The sequence below is a fragment of the Dendropsophus ebraccatus genome, chromosome 13, assembly GCF_027789765.1.
Source record: "Dendropsophus ebraccatus isolate aDenEbr1 chromosome 13, aDenEbr1.pat, whole genome shotgun sequence".
In the NCBI taxonomy this organism is placed as follows: Eukaryota; Metazoa; Chordata; class Amphibia; order Anura; family Hylidae; genus Dendropsophus; species Dendropsophus ebraccatus.
The window spans coordinates 60,688,690-60,715,850 of NC_091466.1; the positions used below are offsets into that span (position 1 = coordinate 60,688,690).

General features: G+C 43.9%; 1 protein-coding gene across 2 annotated transcripts; it reads left to right on the forward strand.

Annotated features, from left to right (window-relative positions):
• Positions 1-27,161, forward strand: TRMT61A (tRNA methyltransferase 61A). Of its 2 annotated transcripts, none has more exons than XM_069950039.1 (4): positions 1-206; positions 6,223-6,568; positions 10,472-10,738; positions 26,614-27,161. In XM_069950039.1, exons 2-4 carry the CDS (start codon positions 6,238-6,240, stop codon positions 26,925-26,927), a joined length of 912 nt encoding a protein of 303 aa, XP_069806140.1. In that variant the 5' UTR covers positions 1-206; positions 6,223-6,237; the 3' UTR covers positions 26,928-27,161. The 2 variants fall into 2 exon arrangements, with proteins under 2 accessions (XP_069806140.1, XP_069806141.1); XM_069950040.1 differs by lacking the exon at positions 1-206 and adding an exon at positions 4,707-4,726.

The following is a 27,161-nucleotide window of genomic DNA, read 5'->3' on the forward strand; positions in this document are numbered from 1 at the left end:
AAACACGAGCGCTGCGGTATTCTGTGCCACGTGCGCCGGTCACTTCCAGGGCCAAGTAGTGAGCGCGCGCCCGGGCGATGGAAGCTGGTTACGTCATCGCCGCGCGACCCGGAAGTAGCGCCCACGTGTATGACAGGGAGGCAGAAACGCGACAACTGCGCCGCTGATTGTCATCTGTGATCCACACACACACTGCTGTCGTGCAGGTAAATCATAGACTGTCACTATCTATAGAAGGCTGCGTTTCAGCTGCTTACAAGCAACACTGTGCCTCGTGCCTTGTGTGTGAGCTCATAGACGTGTACATTGCACCTTTGTTATATTTTTTTTCTTACATTTTCTGATCATTTCCCTTCAGGAAGAGCAGCTTCTGCTTTCCCTGCTTATTTTCAGCCTCTGTAGCATACCTTGTATATATAAAAGTGCTGGTAAAGTACAAGACATAAGTGCTGCACCCTGCAAAATTGTAGCAGGATGGAGACCTTCATGAGGGCTGTAGCAGACAGGAATAATTGCATGGTATAGAGGTCAATGTTGTTGTGTTTTTTTTTTTTTTTGCATGGTTGCCTTATAGCTGACAGTTTACGTTTTACCTTGTCGTACAACAGGGCATGTTATACATACATTGGGGAAGTTATACCAAGTTATGAAATATCTACAGACTAGCTGATTGGTGGTGGGATGACTATTGAGACCAGCACTGAGTACAAGACCGGCCGCACAAGAGATTTCTTGTTGGTCTTTTTACATAGGTTCCTTATTGCCGGTGAGGGTCCTTTTGGGTTACGTTAAAACTCTGCTGCAGATTTCAGCTATTTATTTATGTAGATGAAATCCGGAGCAGGTGTAGGCTGTATCTCTGTTTTCCAGGTGGGTCTTTGGCTGTTTCCACTTTTCCAACTGAACGGGAAAACAGAGGGATTCAAATGCTGATGGTCCTGTATCGTACAAACCCGAACCTTGGCCCGGTTTGCTCATCTCCATACCCTCCTGGGTGACATCCTGTATCAGATGTGTGCTCAGGAATAGAGATGAGCGAACCCGAACTTTAGTCATTTGATTAGAGGTGGCTGCTGAAGTTGGATAAAGCCCTAAGGCTATGTGGAAAACTTTAATATAGTCATTGGCTGTATCCATGTTTTCCAGACAACCTTAGAGCTTTATCCAAGTTCAGCAGCCCCAGCTAATCAAATGCCGAACGATCAGGTTCAGATGAACTGGAGCATGCTCGAGGTTCGCTTATCTCTACTCAGGAATAGTGTTGAGCTGATCTGTCAAAGTGTTCCGAGTTTGGCAACTGGAACGCTCAGCATTAGAATACCTGTGGCTGCAGAAACTGTATGCAGCCCTAGGGCTGCCAAGAAAACATGGACACTACCATAGGTTGTATCCATGTTTCCCTGGCAGCCCTTGGGCAGCGTGCAGTTTCTGCAGCCACAGGTAATCAAATGTCAAGCGTTCCACTTACCAAACTTGAACACTGTGACAGATCAGCTCAATACTACTTAGGAGCTGAGCTCTCATCATACATGGTGGCTGTCAGTTATTATCTGTGATCGACATCAGCAATCATACTGATGCCAGTTATTTAGTCCCCTAAATATATACAGCTTGGTTGCCAGTCAGGGTGCCAATTATCACCCCTCTAAAGCAATCATGGGTGCTGATTAGTTATAGCAGCCTGAAAATGCTAATTTCCCTCTAATAAATTTTTTTAAATCGCTCTCCTTTTGCGCAAAAAAAGGCCTACTGCATTCCACGCCAAATTACAATATTTGTTATCGATAAATGGGGGAATGTCAAAACCATCAAAGTATAATGTTACTGAGTGTGTACACATGGTGAACATTATAAATGGGGGGAAAAAAATGAATTTCCAGAGCTGCTGGAAAAGGTGTGGAACGCCTGGTGCCGCTCCCCTTTGACAACTATTTTTGAGTCTGAGTTACCTACTATTGGATAATCTTTGTGATGGAGAAACACATTACGATTTATACTGCTTCTCTAAAGTCTAGTTCTATTTGGACTAGTTGATTGTGTCAGTATGACCATACAGATCTATATTGCACAGAGATTGTGTGAAGAACGCACGCTACTGTATCAGGGCTCCAGATGGCGACCAAAATGGTCGCCAATGCGACTAATATTTTGCAAATGGCGCCCAGATTTATTAATCTGGGCGCCATTTGCGACTGGCCCCGGCGGCGGCGCGCTGTCTCTTTAAGTCCGGTCCCCGGCTGATGCGCGGCTGCCGGGGGTGTCCCATCCTATCCCCGGCAGCGCGACGCATCAGTGAGCTGCCTGGGGCCCTGACTTCCGGCACAGGAAGCGCACGTCAGAGACGCTTCCTGTGTCAGAAGTCACAGCCCCGGCGTACAGGGAGCTCACTGACGCGCCGCGCTGCCGGGGATAGGACGGGACACCCCCGGCAGCCGCGCATCAGCCGGGGACAGCGTCCGAAGAAGCAGAGGATCGCCGGGGGAGCGGGTTGTCAGGTGAGTTTGTGTGTTTATTTTTTTAAAATACTGCTTAGCATAGAGGAAAGGGGGGGGGGGGCATCTATAATGGGGGGAAGAGAAGGGGGGGGGGGCATCTATAATGGGGGGAGGAGAGGGGCCATCTTCAAGGGGGGGAGAGGGGGCTATCTATAAGGGGGGGAGAAGAGGGGGCATCTATAATGAGGGGAAGAGAAGGGGGGGGGGCATCTAAAATGGGGGGAAGAGAAGGGGGGGCATCTATAATGGGGGGAGAAGAGGGGCCATGTTCAAGGGGGGGAGAGGGGGCTATGTTCAAGGGGGGGAGAGGGGGCTATCTATAAGGGGAGGGGGTATCTATAAGGGGGGGAGAAGAGGGGGCATCTATAATGGGGGGGGAGAGGGGGCATCTATAATGGGGGGGGGAGAGGGGGCATCTATAATGGGGGGGAGAGGGGGCATCTATAATGGGGGGGGGAGAGGGGGCATCTATAATGGGGGGGGGGGAGAGGGGGCATCTATAATGGGGGGGGGAGAGGGGGCATCTATAATGGGGGGGAGAGGGGGCATCTATAATGGGGGGGAGAAGGGGGCATCTATAATGGGGGGGAGAAGGGGGCATCTATAATGGGGGGGAGGAGGGGGTCATCTATAAGGGGAGGGGGCCATCTATAAGTGTAGGGCAAACTGGCTGCAGACACTGGGAGATAGATATATGCACAATTATTATTATCAGGGCCCCTCAGGTGTCTGTATTGTAGGGGGTCACTTGCATTAGTCACTAGGTGAGAGATATATCTATCTATATACACATCTTGTGGGGGGTCACTATGGCTGCAGTCATAAGTCTAGCTCAGTATGTATAGACTGTTGCAAGCTTTTAAAGGGAACCTGTCACCCCCGGTGCCGGGGTGACAGGCTCCCAACCCCCCGTTAGAGCCCCCTATACTCACCTCATCCCGCCGGGTCCCGCTTCTGGAGGTGGTCAGGTCACGGAGATCTCAGCCGCTGCAGCCCGGCGCGCACACTGAGAGATGAGTCCAACACTCATAGAGAATGACGGAGCGCTGGACTCTCCTGTCATTCTCTGAGCGTTGGACTCATCTCTCAGCGCGCGCCGGGCTGCAGCGGCTGAGATCTCCGTGACCCGACCATCTTCAGAAGCGGGATCCGGCGCGATGAGGTGAGTATAGGGGGCTCTAACGGGGGGTTGGGAGCCTGTCACCCTGGCACGGGGGTCAACAGGTTCCCTTTAAGTTCAAGTTCAGAAGAGTAAGCCTCATTAAAAGGCTAGCCAAGTGAAGCTGAAGTACTGAGTCAGACTGGATATGGTTGTCAAGTTGCAAGTTTCCATGTTGAACGTTTTCAAATTAAGAAAAGAAAGGATCTAAAGGAGGAGGCTGCCGTGGCCTCTGCACACAGTAAGTCCCATTTAACATAACATTAATTTTACATGGTTTAAAATGTTGGCGACCAAATATTCTATTTGGCGCCTAAATTTTTCAGGTTAGGAGCCAATGGCTCCTAGGTAAATTTTTTAGTCTGGAGCCCTGTGTATTATTGTTATATTCTTTTATTGTACATTTACTGTATAACGCTGTGCTTGATATACTTTGTGCTACAAATACCTTCTAATGAAACTGAGTTAAAAAAAACTACAGATCACTGAGCACAAAATGAGCCCTCACTCAGCTTTGTTGATTAACTAGTAAAACAATTATAGGGCATTAGCTGATCTGTCTAAAGGAAGCATTGTTCATGGCCAGGAAGGCTATTGCGCTCAAGTGGATGGACCCTAGATCGCCCACATTATCCGAATGGGTAAATTTGGTAAATACTGTTGTATCCTATGAGAATTTGGTATTTAAACACAGGGGGTGCCCTGCCAAACTCCAAAAAGTATGGGGAATGTGGTGTAAACACTCGGCTACTAATTATTCCACGAATGGCTTTACACGCCTTAGGGATACCTTGTCTGCCTCTAATTCTTAGTCTTATGTATATTTAGGATGTTTACTTTTACTCTTCTTTCCTCTTTTATGTACTGATAAGATATTCTTATTTCAACGTTGAGTTGCGGAGTCCTTTAGCTCATTTTTTTAAGTGTTCTTGGGTATGTACTGACCTTGCTTTATGTTGATGTTTCTGTAGTATGCTTCTTGCCTCGTTACTAGAATTGGACGCATAACTTGGACTATACTCTTGCGGAACTTTCTTGTATTCATGTTTTCCTATATGCGAACATATATCCTGTATGTATTTACGATGCCTGACACTTTTAATAAACGAGTTTAAAAAAAAAAACAATTATAGGGGTCAGAATAGGGGGATCCAAAGTACAGTGGTAACTTGGTTTTAAGAGCATTGCTTTGGTTTAGAAGCTCCCTGTACTGGGTTGGGGCGCGAGTGGAGGAGGGGCTTGGTCTGCATAGCGGGGACTACAGCACTGTACTTCAACCCAGGAAGTCTCCCTCACCTTCCAAATCATAGCAGATCCACTTCAGGCTGGGGCTTACATAAGGGGACAGGACTGTGGAGGTAATCTTTTCATAGCTGTAACCCCTCTCCCCCCGGACAGAGAGTGCTGCGTGTACGTGTCCACATCGGTACTGCTCATTCCGTCATGCTCCCTGCAGTCTCTGTCAGCCCTTGTGTTTCCCATCCTCTCCATTACTGTACAGTAACTTATAATATCACATATTCTGCTGTTTGTGAATGTTTGTTTCATCTGTTTTACATGTTGTTCAGAATAATAAATCATTATTTTTGGGGTGTGGAACCAATTGTCTGCATGTCAATGATTTCTTATGGGAAAATTAGCTTTGGTTTAAGGGTGCGTTCACACCTGGAGGATCTGCAGCAGATTTGATGGTGCAGATTTGATGCTGTGTTCAGTTATTTCAATGAAATCTGCTGCGGATCCGCAGCAGAAAATCAACTGCGGATCCGGTAAGTGTGAACGTACCCTTAGAGTGGATTTGCCTTACAAGCACGGTTCCAGAATGAATTATGCTTGTAATCCACTGTATATTTTATTTATATATTTTATCTCTTTAAAATAAGAAAAATAAATAGTACTATTATAACTTTGATAACCTAAGGGTATGTTCACACTGAGCAAAAGCATTGGAATTCCGCGCTAAAGAATCCTGCCTACCTCAGTGTCACATGGTGTCTCTATGGGATGGCTTGCCCGCCTCCGCTCAAAGAATTGACATGTCCAAAAGAAAATGGAAAAATCAGTTTGACTGTAAAGTCCATACATTCTTTATAAACATGATGGTCACTTGTAAAGTCTGCAGGGTATAAATAGTGGCCTCTAGGGTGGAGACGTCTCTGTTGTTGTTTCATGATATTTAATATGGAGGCAGGTGCCCCTACAACTGTTCTCTCCTCCTTATAGCTGTGTTGGAATGCACTGAACTGTTTGCAGCCTTATGGTTATTTCTGTGTGTATAGGGGACGCTTCTGAGTCAGTGACAACTAAACAAAAACTCATACCTGTGGCTCTGCCATTGTGGTAAAACTACAACTCCCAGCATGCTCTGAAACAGTTTTCCACACTGCAGATCTGCAGCTATTCACATTACAATATAAGTGAATAGGATTTTATAAACCTCATCCAAGATCTATGGTGGAAAAACATTGAAGCCCTGTGTTATAGTGTTCTCCCTCTATAGAGAAAAAAAAGTGACATCATATTTTGATTGTTTTAATGATAATAATTATTCTAATTTTTTTTTATTAGATTTTGATAATCGGCATGAGTTTTGCGGAGTACAGAGAACTGATTCAAGATGGAGACACAGCGATTGTGTTTTTGGGTCACGACTCCATGTTCCCAGTGACCATCCAACATGGCGGTCAGACACAGACGAAATACGGAGTCATCAGACATTCCACTGACTTAATAGGGAAACGCTTTGGCTCCAAGGTGACCTGCAGCAAAGGAGGATGGGTATATATTCTTTATCCAACCCCAGAATTATGGACCATGAACCTTCCTCACCGCACTCAGATTCTATATTCTACAGATATTTCCATGATCACTATGATGCTGGAGCTGAAACCGGGGTCAGTGGTCTGTGAATCAGGTAATGTTCTATCTGGGAGTGTTTGAGAACATTACGGCCGCAGGATATAACAGCTGGAGGGTTGCACAGTCCTCATCTCTGCACCAGATCTTAGGAGACATAGAATTGGTTGCAGTAGTAATGATTTGTTTCCATTAGTCCTATTGATGTCAGCATGACATGTATATGTGCACCCTCATCTTGTCATATAGATGCATCGTGCAACATTACTGTGGGAGGCAGCGATTGGTTCACAGTCATTTGATGACACGTCATCACCCCAAAAACTAAACCTATTAGTTGCATGTACTGACACAGGCCGGCAGCTATGGACTGGGGTAGGTTTACAGTCCCAGTGTGTGTGCCCCCTAATGACCAGATTGGAGAACTGCTGCAAAGGGAGGCTTCCACTCTCAAGGACATGCAGTTGCACGCACACATTGTATATAATGTCATTGCAGAACTTCTGGAGGGGTTGGGTAGAGTTTTTTATTTATTTATTTTTTTGTTTTATTTACTGTCTTTATAATTCCTTTTTATATATATATATTTTAAATTTTTATATATTCCCCCGACTTGTGCCGCTCTATCAGGGCCATACTACACCTCCGTGGATTTCATTATGATAATGGCCTGCCGCTCAGAAACCTCTCTATAAGCCGCTGTTCAGAGAGCTTAGTCAGGACATGTGATCTGCGCTCGGCTCCAGGTCACAGATGGTATCTCGGCTGCAGCAAAGGAACATATTATTTGGAGGGTCGGCAGGTCCTGCTTTGCTCCTTCAGCTCCCCAGTTTAACCCCTCGGCTGCTGGGTTAGCGGGTGACCACGGCTCGCCCTGATTAGCGGTCATGTGAAATCATATCTGGAAAGGTTGTAGAAGTTATATCCATATCACATGCCCTTGTAGAAGTGGAAAATTTTATTATGCCCTTAAAGAAAAGATAGTGTGGAGAGTTGTAGAATCCCACCATCTCTCTATCTGCCTGATTAACGGGGCAATAGATTGAATTTAAGTACACAGTACTTTCTGCATAGGTATTACCTGTTCTGAAGTTTTTAGAGGTTACATTCACTATTGGCAGTCGTTTTATTCCAGGAGGAGCTGTTTCTATGCTTCCAATGACCCTGAAAGGACATATTCTTGCAGAGTCTTTAAACTTGTACAGAACAAACACTGCGTTTGCTGTATTCATATCCAGACTAGACAGGTCCTGTTCTTGCAGCTCTTCTCTCCCTACTCGCACTAGCAATCCGTCAGTGTCTTAACACTCAGAGGGTCTCGGTGTTCAGACACCCTGAAGATCCCTTGATATGTCAAGGTTTTTGTTTTTTTTTGTCAGTGGCAGGTACCCTTGAAGTCTGTGCAGATTTTAGGCCTCTGGCTATAAATGAGAATATTCCCGTTCACAGACAGCAAGCAGACATGTATTACACACTGATGGAGTGTCTGTATGTGATCCAGAAGATTCCTCCTATACATTCACAGCTCCGTAATCTCAGACTGTGTAATACGATTCACAGGCCGCCAGGCTGAAATCTCTTGGGTTACATTAGCGGGCTCTTTGCATGAACGTAGCGCCTCGTGTCACTCACACATTGTTCTCGGAACAAGAGACAAAGAGACCATGACGGGAGCTTGTACATGAATGCAGGACTTCAGACTCTCCTGGCCGCAAATACGCTGAAGAGCTTTTAGTTCCACGCGGCAAACAGCCATATTGTTAAGTTCCATATTGATTAATCGGTCTGTCTGTTTTGTAAAGGCAAATACACATTGTAGGCGTGAAACACTATGGAGACTATTATAAATCTATAGCTGATCTACCCCACCCCTGGATGAATCAAGCATTGCTGTAGATTTATTGTTCCTCTACCCTAAAGAGTGATATCGGCTCAATACATCTGGGCATGCGTGCCTGGTGTCCTCACCCTTCTGGTCAGTAAATGTTGCCCAGAATACCCCTTTAAGCTATGTTCCCACACAGTATTTTAGCTCAGTATTTTGCAACCCTAAAGCGCTTCTTCCATAATCAACATTTATAACCTATAGTATAGAAAATGACCGAGCTCACCTTAATTCAAAGAAAAACATTTATAACCTATTCATCCAAGTGTCTTGACAGCTGGGGTCCTATACCACTGGGACCCACACCAAATACCAGAACACAAAACCCCCATTTAATTGAAGCACTGACTTGAGTATGAGCTGCTTATGTTTTGGAGCCCATAGACATAGCTGAGTGCTGTACTAGGAAATCTGTGGCAATCCCATAGAAGTTGACTGGAGCAGCAGCCTGTCATACTAGCCCTTCTTGGTAGATACAAAGACACCGGCGCTGCTGTCTCGTATGGCTTGAAATCTTGAGTATCGCCAAACAATCGGACCAAAAAAGGGAGTTCACTTTTGGATCACTGGTTGGGGCTCACTACAATGAATAATATATAGATATATATAGTCCACCTCAAACCAATAAAGAAAAAGAGGGCACTCACCAGATGACGTGATCCTTACTTTATTTCATTGCGTGCACGTTAAAAGTCTTAAACATCCTGGGCCACATAGTAGACGCCAAGCACTAACAAAGCAGGGTGGTTACAGCTGTTTCGCGCGCATGCTAGACTACAGCTACATTCAGATGGGGAGACTCTGAATTCCCGTTGTCATGATCAGTGGGTGAAGAAGCTTTGGGAAAAGAAGCACTTGGTAATAGGGAGAGTATGGCAGCCATTTACCCTCACCTTGATTATTCTGAGAGGGTAAAATAGTTTATCACTGGAGTGACCCTTTAAGTGTCTTCTAGGCTCTTTGGGAAACTAAGAGACAGTTCCGTTGGCAAGGTGGTGACACACAAATTGCAGGAAGGAGAGGGAGTTAATACAATACCAATGGTGATGAGCAAAACTTCAGCATGCTCCACTTCGATCGGTCGACATTTGAATACCGGTGGCTGAAGAAGTTGGATGCAGCCCTATGAAGTCTGGGAAAACATGGATGGAAAAATATGGCTGTATCCATGTTTTCTAGGACTCCCTAGGGCTGCAGCCCACTTCATCCACCGGTATTAAAATGCTGCGCGATTGGACTTGCGCTTGAGTTGCGCTCATCTCTAGTGATCAGTGGATAAAAATTCGGCTTTCCCAACAGCCATTTCTTTAGTGGCCAGAGGTTTGTCTTTATAGTGTTTAGAGGAATAAGAATTTGTTCTGATCATGTTGAAATCTGATGTAAAAAATGTTATGTCTACAGACTTATTTGTTTCCATGGTAACAGACTACAGACAACCTATGTGCAGTCTGATCCTTCTTATTGCAGTTTTTCTGCTCCCTCACTTTGAATAAATGGGTAGATCCGCATGATGCATTGTTGTCCACACTTGGTTGCTGCAACATGAGACTTTACCTTATTTTCTGGATTGTTTCATTTTTATTTAATATTATATTTAGAGTAAAGTATAAGTGCCATAGCCATAAGAAAACGATTATTAAACATAGCAAGACAAAACATATATACAATTTTTTATATTGTATTTATTGCATTGTACGTCATATTGTCACAGAAAGAACACGCTCTTTAAATCACAAGCTTATTATCTATTTTGCCCTTTTATTTAAAAGACTGAGGCTGCGGCACGTAATAAATTTCGGCTGCGGCCTCAGACATCACGTCTCTCTCTTATAAATGTGTTAGGAGCGACTATTTCTCTGGAGACGCCACTTGTGCTTTGACGGAAACTGTATAATTTTTAACTGTTGAGATCCCAAACTGTGTGACAGAATCTCTGTGACCAGGTTATTACAGCGAACCGCTGTTTCCTATTATCACCTGTATATTCCAACACTTATAATTGTTATAATTGTTTTAGGGGTTAATGATTTCCGGGGTTACTGGAGCCCACGTTTCAGCTCCTGTTTGTTTCTTTAGGTACTGGCAGTGGTTCCCTATCCCATGCCATCATTCGCACCGTGGCCCCAACTGGCCACCTCTATACCGTGGAGTTTCACCAGCAGAGAGCGGAGAAGGCTATGGAAGAGTTCCGACAACATAAAGTAGATCATCTGGTTACTGTAAAGAACCAGGACGTATGTAAGAACGGATTTGGGGTGTCTCATGTCGCGGATGCTGTCTTTCTAGACATACCATCTCCCTGGGAGGCTATCGGTCATGCCAAGGATGCTTTAAAGATTGAAGGTAAGACTTAAAGGGGTTGTATCATTAAGAAAACGAGGTCTAAACTGATGCATTATATGATCTGAAACATGTTTCACTTGGCTAGATATAGATTTACTAATCCGCCATGTATCTGCATTGTTTTGATATCCTGTTGCCCTTGGTTACAACCCACAAAGGGGGCCCAGGCAACCTCAGTTCAACCGCAATCTCCAGGAAGTACTGGCAGCTGGTCTCCACCGAGGCTGCAAGCAGGGGATTGTTATAAAGGGTCTGCATTGTTGCCTAGTAACAGCAGGGTCAGAAAGGAAACCAGGAAGTGATTAGATCCATGGGGGAAAAAGACAATACTGGTAATTTACAAAAAACTGCACCATTTGCGCTGTGTATGGCACTGGCTTTACCAGCTTTAAATCATGGCATACTTCTACCAATTATTTTTGTACTACAAAGGTTTTCAACCCCTGGTAACCCGCGCAGGTCATGTACTCACAGGCTGTCTGTGTAATGGCATACATGACCAAGGCCCAGCTGCCTGTACAGCGGGGCCTCTCCTTTCGACCTTCAAGATACATTGATAAGGCATGGGAAACCTTTGGCCCTCAGCTATTGCAAAACTACAATTCCCATCATGCCTGACAGCCACAGCAGGACTGCATCAGCATTGACCCTGAGATTATAGCACTACAGAAACATTAGTACAGAGTACTTGGCACTAATAAAAGCCCCTAGAGGTGGTGTGATTGTTTCATCTGGCCCCATGTAATGTGTGAGGTGTTATTGATGGTGTATAAAACTAAAGCAGACTATGACTCCTTAGCAGGCAGGTCGCCTGACTGCACATCACTATTACCCATCATCACATTAGGTTTCATGCCTGACCCCCAGCATGCGGTGGATAATTGACTCTAATAAACCTCCTAGCACGTTTTATTGTCTGCTTTCTAGTGACCATACCCTGAAGTTGGCCATGTACTAAAGTTAAAGAGAAAATAGGTGTTTATAGGGAGGTTTAGCTTTCCCACTGTGTTTGGTTAGGGTGCGTTCACATGTACAGGATCTGCAGCAGATTTGATGGTTCAGATTTGATTTGCATTGAATCTACAACTTCAGATCTGCGCCATCAAATCTGCTGCAGATCCTGTACGAGTGAACGTATCCTTAAGGAGTATTGTAGTTGTCTTTTTTTTTTTTTTTTACATGGATAGATCAGCGTCGCAGTCCAGCCCAGCATAAAGCACTGGGGGCAGCCCCGCCGGCCCCCATTGTGACGAAACCCCCTCCCCTCTGACGCGGCTACATTAGATTCAAGGTTTAGGTTTTACACATCACTGCTTGCTGCTGATCAATAGGGGATATCAAGGATACGGTCACACTCATTGGATGAAATGGTAATCAGACCCCTACCTATACAAAATTAATGGTTTATCCCCCAGGATAGACCATCAATATTAGGAACCTGGATAACCCCTCTTAAATTTACAATATATTACCAAGAAACTTTTATTAACCAAGAGTTGAGTGCCCCTTTAAGCTTTACCACTAAAGACCCCTTTGAACCTCAGCGGTCTATACTTCACAGCTATATCTCCCTGAAATTAATCTATATTGATGTCGGTGTCTTAGAGTAATCAAATGTATTTCCCTAATGGATTCCGTCTGCTGGAGGTGAAAACTGGTTTTAGCAGGGCTGGGAATTGGTTCTTATGGAGGGAAACCAGATTATGCTGCAGGGATTTGAAATATTACAGAGAGAAGCTTCCCAGCACAGGGATGTGTTATCCTCACATTACATGGGGGTCCGGTCAGTACAGCACATTGGGGTCTTGGGCCTGTGTTTCTTGGTTTGCCGGTTACATCTCTCGGCGCTCACTCTCTGCGGCGTTGCTGTTCTCTGCAGCTGTTTTACCTGTACGTACGTGAAATGCTAAGTGCCCCGAGCTGTAGACTGGGTCTGGTGTTGTATAAATAAGTGATATACTTATTCTGTATTCAGGTAACATGCAGAATGCTACAGATTGAGATTAGAATAACGACCCAGAAGCCTCCAGTGCAGCTCCTGTTGCTGGATATCTGGGCACTCAGAAATCTGGTCCTCACATACTATGACTGCTATAGGGTCCAGTCTTTACTGTCAGTCTTGCATTCTGTTCATTATACAGCATGCGCAGTGCTGTGTTATATAGTGGAAAGCATACATAAAGCAAGCAATACTATGTTCAGAATTTTTTGCATGTGGATATCCTTGGTGCATGACGGGTTACTATGTGCTTTTCATTGCGTTGTGAATTTTTTTTTTTTTTTTTTTTTGCCTTTTTCATATGATTTTGACTGCTGGCTGTGCAGTTGTAATGGCAGCCCCCACCCCTCGCCCACATGCTGGAATCGGTGACGTGGAGGGAGCAGCTGGTCAGCTTTGCAAGCACGCTTTTGTCTAATGCTGGATGTATTTGTGGTCTGCGGATTGGGGAGGTTACATAACGTGTTATAAAACTTGAACCCAAACCTTGTTCTGCCAAATTGAGTTTATAATAGAAACCTAGTTATTATGAGTTCACCCTGATTATCATGCCGGGAGCCAAGGTGGGGGCCGGTCATAGGCAGATGCTCTTTATACTCATTATAATGTGACCCTTATTTACATTGGATCCCAGCACTTTAATAACCTGTTTACAGGAATTTATTTCCGCAGCGCGTGTGACTGCTTCATTCATAGCTCCTGTCCACTTGTATATAAAAGCTCTTCACAGTACTGATCCCCTGAGAGAGATCCTGTATTTTATACTCTGGAGCTGCACTCACTATTCTGCTGGTGGAGTCAGTGTATTCATATATTACTTATCCTGTACTGATTTTGAGTTAATGCTTCTCTTATACTTTAGAGCTGAACTCACTATTCTGCTGGTGGGGTTACTGTGTACATACATTACTGATCCAATATTACATCCTGTATTATACTCCAGAGCTGGACTCTTCATGGCTAGTGGAGCCTTTGTATCAGGGCTGTGGAGTCGGTAAGCTGCGACTCCGACTCCTGAATTTTATCAAGACCGACTCCTGACTCCGACTCCGACACAGACTCCTGCTCCTTCATAAATGGCCGGTCATATACCAGGAAAGTTATTTATCACACTGGCTCAGTAGCTTCTTCCTAATGTCCTTCATGATCCTGGGGCGACTTCTGAGGGAATAAGGAAACATGTAAAGCAGCTTCTCCTGTGTGTGCAGTGGATGTAGCCAGTCAACTCAGAACTAGACTAGATGGAGCAGGTGGTCTTTTCCTTCTGCCAGTCTTCTATCTTTCTAACTAAATATTCACCATACACAAAGATACACTGCTAGATCCCTGTGATATGGAGGTCAGCCATAGTGATATACAGGGGGTCACACATAGTGATATAGAGGTCACACAATGATATAGAAGGTCACTTTTGGGGCACACAATAGCACACACACAGCCTGCTGCAGCCATAGCATACACACACACACCCGCACAGCCTGCTGCAGCTATAACTAACACACACACACACACACACACACACACACACACACACACACACAGCCTGCTGCAGCCATAACACACACACATACACAGCTTGCTGCAGCCATAGCACACATAAACAGCCTGCTGCAGCTATAGCACACACACACAGCCTGCTGCAGCCATAGTGCACACACACACACAGCCTGCTGTAGTAATAGCACACCCACAGCTGCAGCCATTAAACACAAGAAAAACACACAATCTTCTCCCAGAGAGAGAACTCCACGCTGAGGACAGATGTTACTGCTACACTACTTATGTCTTCTTCTCCTCCTCCTCTATATTACACATGATATCTCCATATTACACTGCTGCTCATATACAGTCATCCAGCATCCAGGAAGAGAACAGCACAGATCTCCCCCCACACAATGGACTCTTCCAGCTCAGAAACAAACTGCCAAATAGTGACCGACAACTTTTCCCTCACCACCCTTATGTAATAGGGCCAGTGTCCTATTAGAACGTTGCTCATAGTATATATTCATGAGCAAAACTTGTAAAATTCATATCAAAATTCAATTCTACATTTTTTTAAAGATTTTTTTTTTTTAAAAGCTGGAGTCAGTCGGTACATTTTTTTCCAACTCCAGCCGAAACTAGCTCCGACTCCACGACTTTGTATACAAAAATGCACTACTGTATTAGGGTGCATTCACACTGAGTAAAACAGGCGGAATGTGTCAATTGGATGCCTCCCATGACTCCGCTCTCCGCCCATTCCAATCAAAGAATTGACAAGTCAATTCTTTTGAGCGGAGAGCTGAGGGACACAAAGCATCCTATTGACACATTGAAGTAGGCGGGATTCCACGGCGGGGACTCCGCCACGGAAGTCCACGTGTTTTACTCGGTGTGAACACACCCTAACACTCCTTTCTTATAGTGGAGACACGGTTCATACATTTCTTATCCTGTACTAGTCCTTAATTTCTGCCTGTATTATACTTACTCTAGAGCTATATTCGTAGTTGTGCCGATTGTCCTTAGAAACAGTCAACAAGCTGGCCTACTGAGTGGTCCTTAACCGTTCAGTTTAGTCGCTGGGGGCAGTTGATTGTAAAAGATATTTCCCACAATGCAAATCACCAGGGTAATTTCTGTACAGTTACTGACCCGGCAAGAGACGTGTGGCTATTCGAGCTCTGAAGCCTACAGCATTTTGGATATGGGTGAGAATTGTTCTCAGGTGACCCCTGTAAGGGTATACTCACACACAGCAGATTTTTGCAGTTCCCATTCAGAGGAATGGAACAATAATAACAAATCTGCTAGGTCTAAATATACCCTGACAGCCAGACAAAGTCAGTGTAAGTCACAAAAATGAAAGAAAAAAGGCTGGTAGATAAGATGGTCCCACAAAGTGTCAAGTAATTTTTGGTAGAATGTGTCATTGTACGGGATTAAGCGTTTTAGCAGGATGAGTGATCTGTTAGCAGAATGTCGGATCATTACGTCACCAGCATATGCTGCGCTGCTTTACCGCCTTATCCTTTTAACCCATTGGATGGATACAGTCGTCTTTCTCAAGCTCATGCCAGTCTGCTTTAGTCTAGACTCCCACATTAGATTTACTTACTGTCTATTGGATTCCTGACTGAAAACAGAATTAAAAGGATTATCTTATTTAAAGGGTATTCCTATTTTAACAAGCATAGTTAAAGGGGTTGTCTGCTTTATAGTAAAACGGTTCAGTGTACAGTATTAGTAAGCGTACTAGCAACATTTACTGACAGCGCCTCCCTGTGTACCTCATAGAGCTAAAATCAGACTCCCCTCCTCCAGGCTGTGCTGTCCTGCTCTGTGGTGATTCTGTCCATAACATGGCTTACATGGAGGAGTATGTAACCATGCCCCACCTCCTGTGTCCACCATTGAACCTGTATAAGCCTATAATGGACACTTGGGGTGGGGCATGATCACATGCTCCTCCATTTCAGCCATCTTATGGACAGACTTACCACAGAGCAGGACAGCACAGTCTGGAGAAGGGTAGTCTGATTTTAGCTCTGGGGTACACAGGAAGCTGCTTTCAGTATAGATAGTGAGTACAGTTACTAATATTGTACACTGAGCAATATTACTATAAAGTGGCCAACCCCTTTAATCTTGAAGGGCTCATCAAACTTGCCTCCTTCTGATGTCCCCGCTCGTTGTCTAGGTTACGGACCACCACTCTGCTGTAAAAGTAGTGGTCTGACTGATGTATGCACACAAACACACACACACACACACACACACACACACACACACACACACACACACATCCAACCACTGCTTTTACAGAGTGGTGGTCCGTAACCTAGACAACAAGCTCTCTAGAAGGGGAGGGAATGAGCAGCCATATCAGGAGAAGGGGAAAAGTTTGCTTAATGAATGTAATTACAAAAGCTTATAACATAATGAGCCCTATGGGGGAGAGTTATCAAACATGGTGTCAAGTGACCCTGGCTCAGTTGCCCCTAGCAACCAATCAGATTCCACCTTTCATTCCTCACAGACTCTTTGGAAAATGAAAGGTGGAATCTGATTGGTTGCTAGGGGCAACTGAGCCAGTTTCACTTTACACCATGTCTGATAAATCTCCCTCTTTAAGTTTAACTATGAGTTGACATAGGAATACCCCTTTAAGTAAACCCATTTTTTAAGGAATGTGGGTGCAGCTCATCACCATAGGTCTTCCATCTGATTCCCCCGACTATCAGTTGTAACCATTAAACCTTACATGTCGCCATTTTAAATCTTATAGATTGCTTCTCCGTTCTGTCACCGAATAGAACAATGATTATTTTTATAATAAAATGTAAGGTTCTTACCGGCGGATTACTTTTTACCTGGAGCCTTTCTATTCCTGCTGTGTACTTTGTTTCTTTTCCAGGCTTTTGTGTGTGGGATTGTTCGTGCGGCCTTATGCTGCTTTATTTTTCCTTCCATTGAAGATGTTATCTCCAGGACTATTTTAAGAAAAATGTCAGGCTGCATTGTTCATGCTCTATTGTTTGTATTAGTTTGGGCACGCTAAATAAAGAATAACTTCAGAAGGAAGATGATCAGCAAAGAGCAACATATCCCTTGGGAAATTACGTGTACAAGGAAAATTGCTTTCACTTTGTCATTAAAGGGGTTACTTAGGCTCACAAGAACATGGCCTGTTTATTCCTAAAGCAGTTCCGCTCCGGTCCTCAGTTTGGGTGTGGTTGCTGCTCAGTTCTATTAAAGTGAATGGAGCTGAATTGTAATACCACACATAACCTGAGGACAAGAGTGGCGCTGTTTTTGCAAGAAAGTAGCTGTGCTTTTTCTAATCCTGGATAACCCCTTCAACAGTGACACTCGCATTATATGATGTTATGGTAAGTCTCTGGGATTTGCCATAGCATTCTGTTGTCTGGAACCATATCCAGATAGGGAAGGGACATCAGTCTTTTTTGTCTCTTCTACCCCTGCTCCTAGGTGTTTGCTATACAGGAGAACCTTATAAAGGTTTAAAGGGGTATTCCATAAAAAAAATCTACTTTTCCCCTGCCCACAGGATAGGGGAAAAGTAGGAGATTCCAGGAATAGAGCTGCAGGTCATGTGCAGTACCCACGGCTCTATTCATTACAAGAAGCCGGGGCCCGATACGCAGATTGGCGGGGGGTACAGAGGTCAAACCCCTGCGATCTACTTTTCCTCTATCCTGTGGATAGGGGGAAAAAAATGTTCTTCTTTTTTCACAGACCGATTAATGGTCAGGAGTGTTGCTAGAAACGCACCTTTGGCCGATAACCAGACCATGTAAAAGTGGCAAAGATCAACTGAAGAGCGGGAAAATGCCCCCAATCCTTTTGTTATAGCTTCTTTTGTGATTCTATCGGCCGCACGTCTTCCTGTGTAAACAGAGGATGTTCGGCCGATAGCAAAGGGAAAGTGAGAGCACATATATGTATATCTGTGCTGTCAATTTTCAGATTACACAAGCAATGCATACATACCTTCTGCACTGTTGTGTGATCTGGCATCCCACTCCCCAACCCTCCTGTTCCGCTCTCCAGCCGCTACAGGGCGGCCTGTTATAGCCATGGCCGGATCACACAGCAGAGCATTAGGCATGTATGCTTTGCTTGTGTGATCTAACTGACAGAACAAATGTATGCCTACACGTGCTGTCAGTTTCCATGGCCGCATGAACAGTACAAGGATCGTTCGTGCAGCCCAGACACTCAATTAATTGTGCTGTGTAAAGGCGCCGCAAATTAGTGCCGATCTTGCTGATTGGCGATTTGCAGACACAGATGGCTCAAGATCTAGGGGTGTAAAAGAACCCTTAGCTAGCACAGCGACCTGTAGTCCCATCCTCTATATGACTATTTCTATTGAAGCTCTGTGTTTCTCCAGCCTTCTCACCCCTGAGGCTCCACTACTGCTATAGACACAATTCATTTCTGTCGCCTTGTTAGACTGTAGAGCTGCAGACTGCACCAAATTAATTCCTTGTTAATCCCATTAATTAGCAGAGTTGCGAATGATGGAAAAAAACGTTGCCTGCTTTCCTTATGTCAGCAAGTGTTTGAGCTGTGCTGCGCCGTCCACAGCCTGATGAGACAGTCAGGAGCTGGAATCTATAATGCTGATTTATGTAGTGGCTGTTCGGTCATCGCTCATTATATCGATAACTATAAATATTGTATAGGAGCCTAGGCCAGGGGTAGGGAACCTTGGCTCTCCAGCTGTTGCAAAACTACAACTCTCATCATGCCTGGATAGCCAAAGCGTAGCTGGAGAGCCAAGGTTCCCTACCCCTGGCCTAGACTATACAGTGCAACCTGTATGTTCCTCCAGATTAGTATATGAATCTTAAAGGAAATTCATAGCCCTTTATATAACTGTGTGCAAATCCTATGTCAAAACTTTTTTTTTTTTTTAAAGTGACAGTAACACGTTAATTTGCCCATATACCTAACAATAGTATCAGGTTTTGACTTGTAAAGGTGAAACAAATGCTCACTGTAGAACTAAATAGACTAAACTAAATATAAATGATAAAAAAAAAAAATCTGATTATTATTGGACCCCCCCCCCCCCCCCCCCTTCATGCTTAGATATCTGCTATCTCCTTGCAGCTGAAATCCTTAGGTGTTAATCTCCTCCACATCCTCTCCGTATTTCCTGGGATGTTTAAATCCTTTCTATGCTGTGAAAATGGACGTGTAATCTGACATTGTCGCCGCTTGCTCTGCTCCCTGACGTGCAGGCTCAGCAGACCTCTTGGAATAAGGACAGATATAGATGCGGCTTCATTATGTGCTACACGGAGAGCCGCGTGTATAATGCACTGGCTGCCTGAATACATGGCTGGCACTGGGTTAAGGCTCGGTGTTTGGCAGCTGCTCAGAATCCGCAGCTCTTTGTGCCCATACCTGGCAGCCGGTTGCACTGCAAACTGTGGAAATACATTGCAAGTGTTGTCTTATTCCCTCAGCCTGGTCTCAGCATCTCCTTCCTAAATCACTTGTCAGCTCTGAGTGATAGATATACGATGGCTCCAAATCACTGCGCTGTCTGCAGACTCCTGTGGACTCTCTTCTTTCCATCCATTTTTAGACTGACATATAAATTCTGACAGTGACCCGCAGGCCAGCCATGGTCAAGCATGTTGTTCTTCCCTGGAAGCTGCAGAGTTACCGAAAAGGTCAGGATTTTAGTCTGAATATTCTGTAGTCATTGGTTTCCATAACTATCTAAAAAATAATTTTTATATAATATATATATATATATATATATATATATATATATATATATATATATATTATTATATTTTTTTTTTTTTTTTTTTTTTTTGAAATTTTCATGTTTCGAACTGACATCTGCATTACCAAGAATAGTGCAACTTTTAGCCTTATTACTGAAGTCAAATCCATTAACACCACAACAGAACCAGATGGACTGCTGGGGTCTACTGGGCACCATTGGTTTTGAGATCAGATGAAGCTTGCAGCATGTTGTAGCTATAATATGAACATAGCAAAGATTGTCGATATAGTGAGTGGTTATGCTTTTTTTTTTTTTTTTTAATTTAATTTAATTTATTCCAGAATTTTCACTTTTGGTTTTTAATTAATAGACCAGCCAATTCCTATGCAGCACATCCATTAGCTCAATCCCAGATATCGCTCTACCTTTTACTCCGTAGACCTGGATAGAAGACTAGATAAGATTATTTTGCCTGCCGAAAACAAGCCGTCTTGCCGTAGAATCCCATTAAAGACTGAAATGGACTGCGCGCACGTAGTAAGACCTTTGCTCCGTCCTATTTCTGGAGCATGGAAGGACATCCGTTAAGAAGGTCACTGAATTGGCTTTCTCGTATTGTAGGTCACTGGGACAGCCTAGTTCCATAGTGAAAAAATAACCACTTATGTCATTCTTGCTATGCACTACATATCTACCCCCCATAGAGGTCAATAACTACCTTGACAGATGCATTGTTAGTCTGATGGGAATTTGCCCTTGTTGAGAGGGCAGAGCAGGAGAAGAGACATCCTACTATGCACAAAACTTAGATGATGTTATACTATACTCAAAGTAGTGGGCTTTGTACTGAAATGACTGTGTGGGCAGGAACAACGAGGTTCTATAATCCATGGAATATGCATCTTCAGGTTGTCACATGATTCATGAAGTTGAAAAAATTCCAGCATGTTGGAGAGCAGTTCCACCTGGAATAGCACTTATTGCCATCTCATCATCACTAGAGAGGAGCACATTTAGTTTAGTCCTAATTGAAATGTCCTGTATGACCTACTGATGCCTTCTAGATTTCAGTGTTTTTTTTCTTTTTTTCTTTTTTTTTAACTCTTTTATTTTTAATGGGAAAAAAACACTAATACACCTACAATACTTTTTCCTTGCTTTCTATTTGTCCCCCCTTTAGCCAATAAAAACGAATGTTCTACAAGACTATTTGAGGAGAGGAGGACTGGAAGGAACCTGGAAAAAAAAAAACACAAACCAACCAGATTTTAGGTTTTTACCTACAGTATTTATCCTGTGCAGGGTTCCCAGCTTACGCAGTAGAGTTATGAGCATGATGAAACATTGCAGGAAATGTGTGGCTACACAGAATTTTTTAGAGATTTGGAACAACTTGATTTTTAAAAATCCAACGTGCTCATCTTAAATCTTCACACCAAAGGGGCCATATGGGATTAGAAAACCATGGCTGCTTCCTGCTCTTCAACTGAGGGAAGAGACAACAGCCGCTCAGCTCCTACCAGCTACAGCGCCTGCGCAGCTTAAGGATGCAGGACACGCATGGCCCTTGATATCGCCATCACTTGCGTTGGAGGCTGAGCTAGAATGTTTACTCCTAGAGAAGAGGAGGAGTGGTGAGGTGTGCCAGAGCGTGGCACAAACGCTGAGCCACAACTCCTCTTTGACACTTTTTTACAATATTAAAATAAAGATTGGGCTGAATCTCCTCCAGAGACAGCCATACAAAAGTTACTATGTCTACTAGGGGACTGTCATCTGTATCACACTGTCAGCAGCTTGAGTCAGGTCAGGAGTGCTGACAGATTCCCTTTAAGGGGTACTACTACTACTTACAAATGTACTTAGAAAAGTTTAATTCAACTACTACTTAGTACAGCAGATAGGGGTGGTCTACATGGCATAGGCCATCTCATTAGAGAAGTATTGGCTCTATAGCAGCAGGCCTCCATGTCTTATAAAGGGTAACTCCCATCCACTGAAATTATCCTCTAAACGCGCCTGAGTTTCTATCAGTACAAAGAGCACATTGTATTTTGACATTTAAATGAATTCGACATTTCCTACACTGCGTATAGTGGATTATGGTTGTCAGTCTGTGGGGCGTCTGCTGGTAACTGACATACCCTGCCGACATCTTCTGCTGCCAGACAAGCTGTGTGTTCTGTGTTTTATGAATGGGTTTCAGCGTATTGGCTTTGTTCATACAGAGGGTGGTGGGACGCCTCCTGCCCACAGATTTCGGCTGAATATCTACATGTTGTGACCCGTGATCCTTCCACCTCTCACTCTGTCGTGTGTTCCTGTTCCCTTCCTGCAGCCGCTGTGTGTCTGACAGTAGTTTTTGGTGCTTGAAGAAAATCCGCATGAAGGAAAATATAAAATAAATATAATACTATCTCTTATTTCAATGATTAGTGCTGAGCTGCAATACTTAATAAATACTATAATAAAGGCAACATTTTTAAAGATCATCGGCTGCTGACGGCTCATGTAATAAGAGGTGTATGGCAATGGCTGATGAAAGTGTAAAGAAAATAATAAACAGTATACTTACCTGTCTGTACTCCTGCAGTGTCCTGCTGCCTTTTTCCTGCATTTACCGCTGACCGCAGCCACTGCTGAAGCTTCTGAAACCGCCTCTAAAGTGAGAGGCCGCTCAGCCGATTACTGGCCGTGGCACTGTCCCATCTTGGCCAGTGACAGGCTAAGTGGCCTGTCACCTCAGAGACTGCTTCACAGCAGACACTGGGGGAGCCTGGACAGGTAAGTATAATGTTTATTACTTTTTGTATAAAGCAAGGGCTGCACAGACATCTGTAACAAAATATAATATACATATACCGCACAATTGTCACACAACTCATGATCCGTGTAATGGGCTCTGTAAGCGAACGCTGATCTAACAGAAGGGCGCTTACTTACAATGATCGTTGATCCGTGTAATAAGGCCCTAAGGCTATGTTTTATACACGACTTTTAAAATAATGACGTTGTTTTGCCTCAAAATGATGGCTGCCAGAAGACCAAAAATAGTGTGTGAACATAGCCACCCCCCCCCTTCCCCCGCTTTATGCCCATCGCTGTATACAGTTGACTGCCAGCGGTGGAGCGTGTGACTATACATAGTACTGTGCCTCCTCACAGCGCCTCTGCTCCATTTCATTAAATAGCTGAAAAGAACGTTCTGGTGTCCAAAAGTAGGTGGACAGTATAAGTATAATAAGGTTATGAAGGGGGAGACTTATCAAACATGGTGTAAAGTGAAACTGGCTCAGTTGCCCCTAGCAACCAATCAGATTCCACTTTTCACTCCTCACACTCTTTGGAAAATGAAAGGTGGAATCTGGTTGCTAGGGGCAACTGAGCCAGTTTCACTTTACACCATGTTTGATAAATATCCTTCATAACCTTATTGTCCACCTACGTTTGGGCCACCCTGTATATACCTTGTAACCTTATACTATTCATAAAAATATTTGAATCCATGGTAAATCTGCCCCTTATAATGGAGTCTCTGGAGTAAATAACAGTAGATGGTTTCAAATTAGTGTTGGTGTTGTGTGTAGGTCACAGCATTTTAAACAAGGTTTTGTACTTGAAGTGTTTTTGGGCAGGAGGGCAAAGCCGTGATGTCCTAACAATAATTTCTTTGATTAAATTCAGCTACAAATCTGAGGATTAGACTTTGATCAGAAGCTCCCGCTAACCGAAAATGGCATCGTCCAACACCTCGAGGGCTTTTCCTAAAATTGTACAAATGAATATCCTGTATAGTATAGAAGGCAGAACAACTCCCCCGCACTTCACTTCAGGGACAGAGGGCATGGGTACATATAATGGAAGCCTCCTGGTTTGCTTTTAGAAACTACCCCTAGGTCATCTGAGACTACGACCTGTATTAATATTTCTTTATTATTAGGCGCCATGGAAGCACCATGATATAAATTTGCTTTTAACTATTATCCATGTATAGAATGGTGCCGGTGCCCAGTTTTCATGTAGGGTGCCGTTCTATTCACGGGTACCGGGCCGGGGGTGAAGCACTGAAGGCAGGCCGGACTGTTCCCAGTGGGAGGAGACCCCCTCCCCTCTATGACGCGGCTCTATTAGAATCAAATGCTTCATTAGTGCTTCATCCTCTGCCCGGTACCCGTGAATAGAACAGCGCCGTACACTGGAAACGGGTCGCAGTTCAAAATAAGGACTGCGGCACCAGCTCCCCTGCACCGGTGCTGTTCTATACATGGGTAATACCTAAAGCGAATGTACCTGATGGTACATTCGCTTTAAAAGGGTTACTCATCGAAAATCTTATGTATTCCAGTACTTATCAGCTGCTGTATGCCCTGCAGGGAGTGGTGTATTCTTTCCAGTCGGACACAGTGCTCTCTGCTGCCACCCCTGACCGAGACAGGAACTGTCCAAAACTGTAACAAATCCCCTATAAAACCTCTCCTGCTCTGGACAGTTCCTGACATGGACAGAGGTGGCAGCAGAGAGCACTGTGTCAGACTGGAAAGAATACACCACTTCTTGCAGAACAAACAGCAGCTGATAAGTATGGCAAGGCTTGAGATTTTTAGATGGAAGTAAATTACAAATCTATATAACTTTCTGAAACCAGTTGATTTGAAAGAAAAATATTTTCACTGGCAAATAAAGCGTTGAACTCTTAAAGGGGTTTTCCAAGATAAAACTAAATTGACCCCCTGCAATTGCTTACTTATCCCCTAACCTGTGGACAAGTTAGTATTAGCTTGGGAATACCCCTTTAAGTATATACTTGAGAGTACATAAATTTCAATTTAAACTTGAGTAAGAAAATCCATGTTTAAAGCCCACCTGAAAATGTAAGGAATTTAATAATAAGAGTAGAGGGGTTAGTGGTGGCTTCTAGACGCAAGGATGACGCAAGGCCCGCGATGCGAGGTATAAACCTTTTGAGTTATGCAAAACCTGATTTTAATGCAAATAATTCCTTGTTTGTTGAAGAAAATCTTGGCGCTATAGGAAATGAAGGCAAAGCTGATTTACAGTTACCACTTCTCCTGTTATTATGCATTAGTTGTCTATGGATGAAGCATAGTTATTAGATGCCTCCATATTTATGAAGACTGGAGTGAGGCATAGAATTTCAATGCTCTCTAAGCTTTGCCTTTCAGATCCGCCAGCTCCTGAATCCTTCTCTTCTTGGTTTGTTTTGTACAGGATTCTAATTATCCTCTAGTAATAGATGTCTGAGCTCCAGATTTATGGCTGCGCTGCCCGAGAGAAGTAATCAAGCCGCTCACGCATAGTTATATGTACAGGAGGTGCTGCGACAAAGCAGAGCTCATACTGTTCATTTGAAGCCACAATGATTTAAAGGAGACCTCCAGTTAAGACTAAAAGACTGATGTCTGTTTTGCTTTGGTTTATGCTATTTTTTTTTCCCTTATGTTTAGCGTGTATATATTGATCTTAAAGGTGACTATGTGTCTTCAATAACTGGCGGATGACCATGATCTCTCCCGTCCTCCCCATACACATGAACGTTTGGCTCAGGCAAGCGTTCCTGTGTTCTCTGTGAGAACTACGAGACAGCTCTGGTGGCGGCTTATCTCTCCAAGAACAAAGGGATCAAGCAGTGAAATTCTACTATGGTTATATGACTGCTGAGACCCCTACAATCATGAGTTGTCTCCCCGGCAAATTAAGTGGCAGTGGGCATGCCCGACCACCATATCATTTATTCTCTATGGGACGATAATCGTTATATCGAATTTAAACTATAATCGTTTTAGTTTAATCAGTTTACTCTGCTTCACTCATGTTCATGGCTTGGGAGAAACATTCCCACTTTTCAGAGTTATACTTCACTTTTTTAGCAAAGAAATATGCAAACCTAATATAGGAAAATAAAAAATACAGTAGCTTGAGTATTCTTTTAGGGCAAGCCGCATGCATATATTTGTCATTTAAGTGCCCCTTTAGAAGTCTGTGAATCACATGTAGCTCAAGAGGATATCTGCCTTAAGGGTATGTGCACACTGTGGAAAAGAGGCAGAAACTTGAAGCGGATTCCTCCGCGTGCCCCGGCTTTAAGTTCTGCCCGTCCCACAGGCTCCACTATATTCGCAAGCAGATTCCGCTGTCCGCCTAAAGAATTGACATCTCAATTCTTTGGGCTGATGGTAAAATCTGCCTGAGCAAAGAATGGAGCCTATTGGTCTGGCGGAACTTCAAGCAGGAGCTTGGCGGAATCCACTTGAAGTTCTCCGCTGATTTACTGGGGTTATCCAGTGCTACAAAACATGGCCACTTTCTTTCAGAGACAACACGACTCTTGTCTCCAGTTCAGGTGTGCTATGCAATTAAGCTCCATTCACTTCAATGGAACTGGGCAGAAAAACCCTGCCCAAGCATGAGAAAACAGTGGTGCTGAAAAAAGATGATGAGTGGTGCTGATGAGAAAAAAGTGGCCATGTTTTTGTAGCACTAGATAACCCCTTTAAGGGTACTCTAAAGCAGTTTTACATGTTTGGATAATCAAAAGTTTAATCTGTGCCCCAAACTCTATAAGGGTTCCCCTTTAATGTTGTTGTCTTTCTCTTACAGGCGGCAGAGTCTGCTCCTTTTCCCCCTGTATTGAGCAAGTGCAGAGGACGTGTCTGGCTCTGGAAGAACACGGCTTTACAGAGATCAACACCCTGGAAATTCTCCTACGGATATACGATGTACGGACAGTCAGTCTGCAGATCCCAGATTTAGGAAAAGCCGTAGAAGAGAGAGGAAGCTCTGAGAGTAGTGATGCAACCAAGCAAGTCTCTGCGTCCCAGCAGGGCAGTGCGCTGTTTAAAAGCGGTGTTTCTCCTAGGGAAACTGTGGGTCATACCGGGTACCTGACCTTTGCCACCAAGAGTTTATTTTAAGCATTCCTGTAGGAAAAAAATTAGTATGTACTGTACATATGACATTAGAGCGCTCCATATATAGAGAGACAAGCAGAAGAATGCAATATTATAAACAGCTCATTGACGCTGGACCAGCAGAGAGACGGACGCACAATCCTGGAAGCTCAGTTCCTCTGCACCGGGGACATGGACACGCCTCACGCTATTTGCTTCAGTTTTTTCAGTGTGTGAATAATAAACTCAGTTTTTTTT

Coding starts and splice junctions, on each gene's coding strand:
- TRMT61A (XM_069950039.1), top strand. CDS start 6,238: ATGAGTTTTGCGGAGTACAGAGAACTGATTCAAGATGGAGACACAGCG. Junction 6,569..10,471: donor GTCAGTGGTCTGTGAATCAG/GTAATGTTCTAT, acceptor TTGTTTCTTTAG/GTACTGGCAGTGGTTCCCTA. Junction 10,739..26,613: donor GGATGCTTTAAAGATTGAAG/GTAAGACTTAAA, acceptor TTTCTCTTACAG/GCGGCAGAGTCTGCTCCTTT.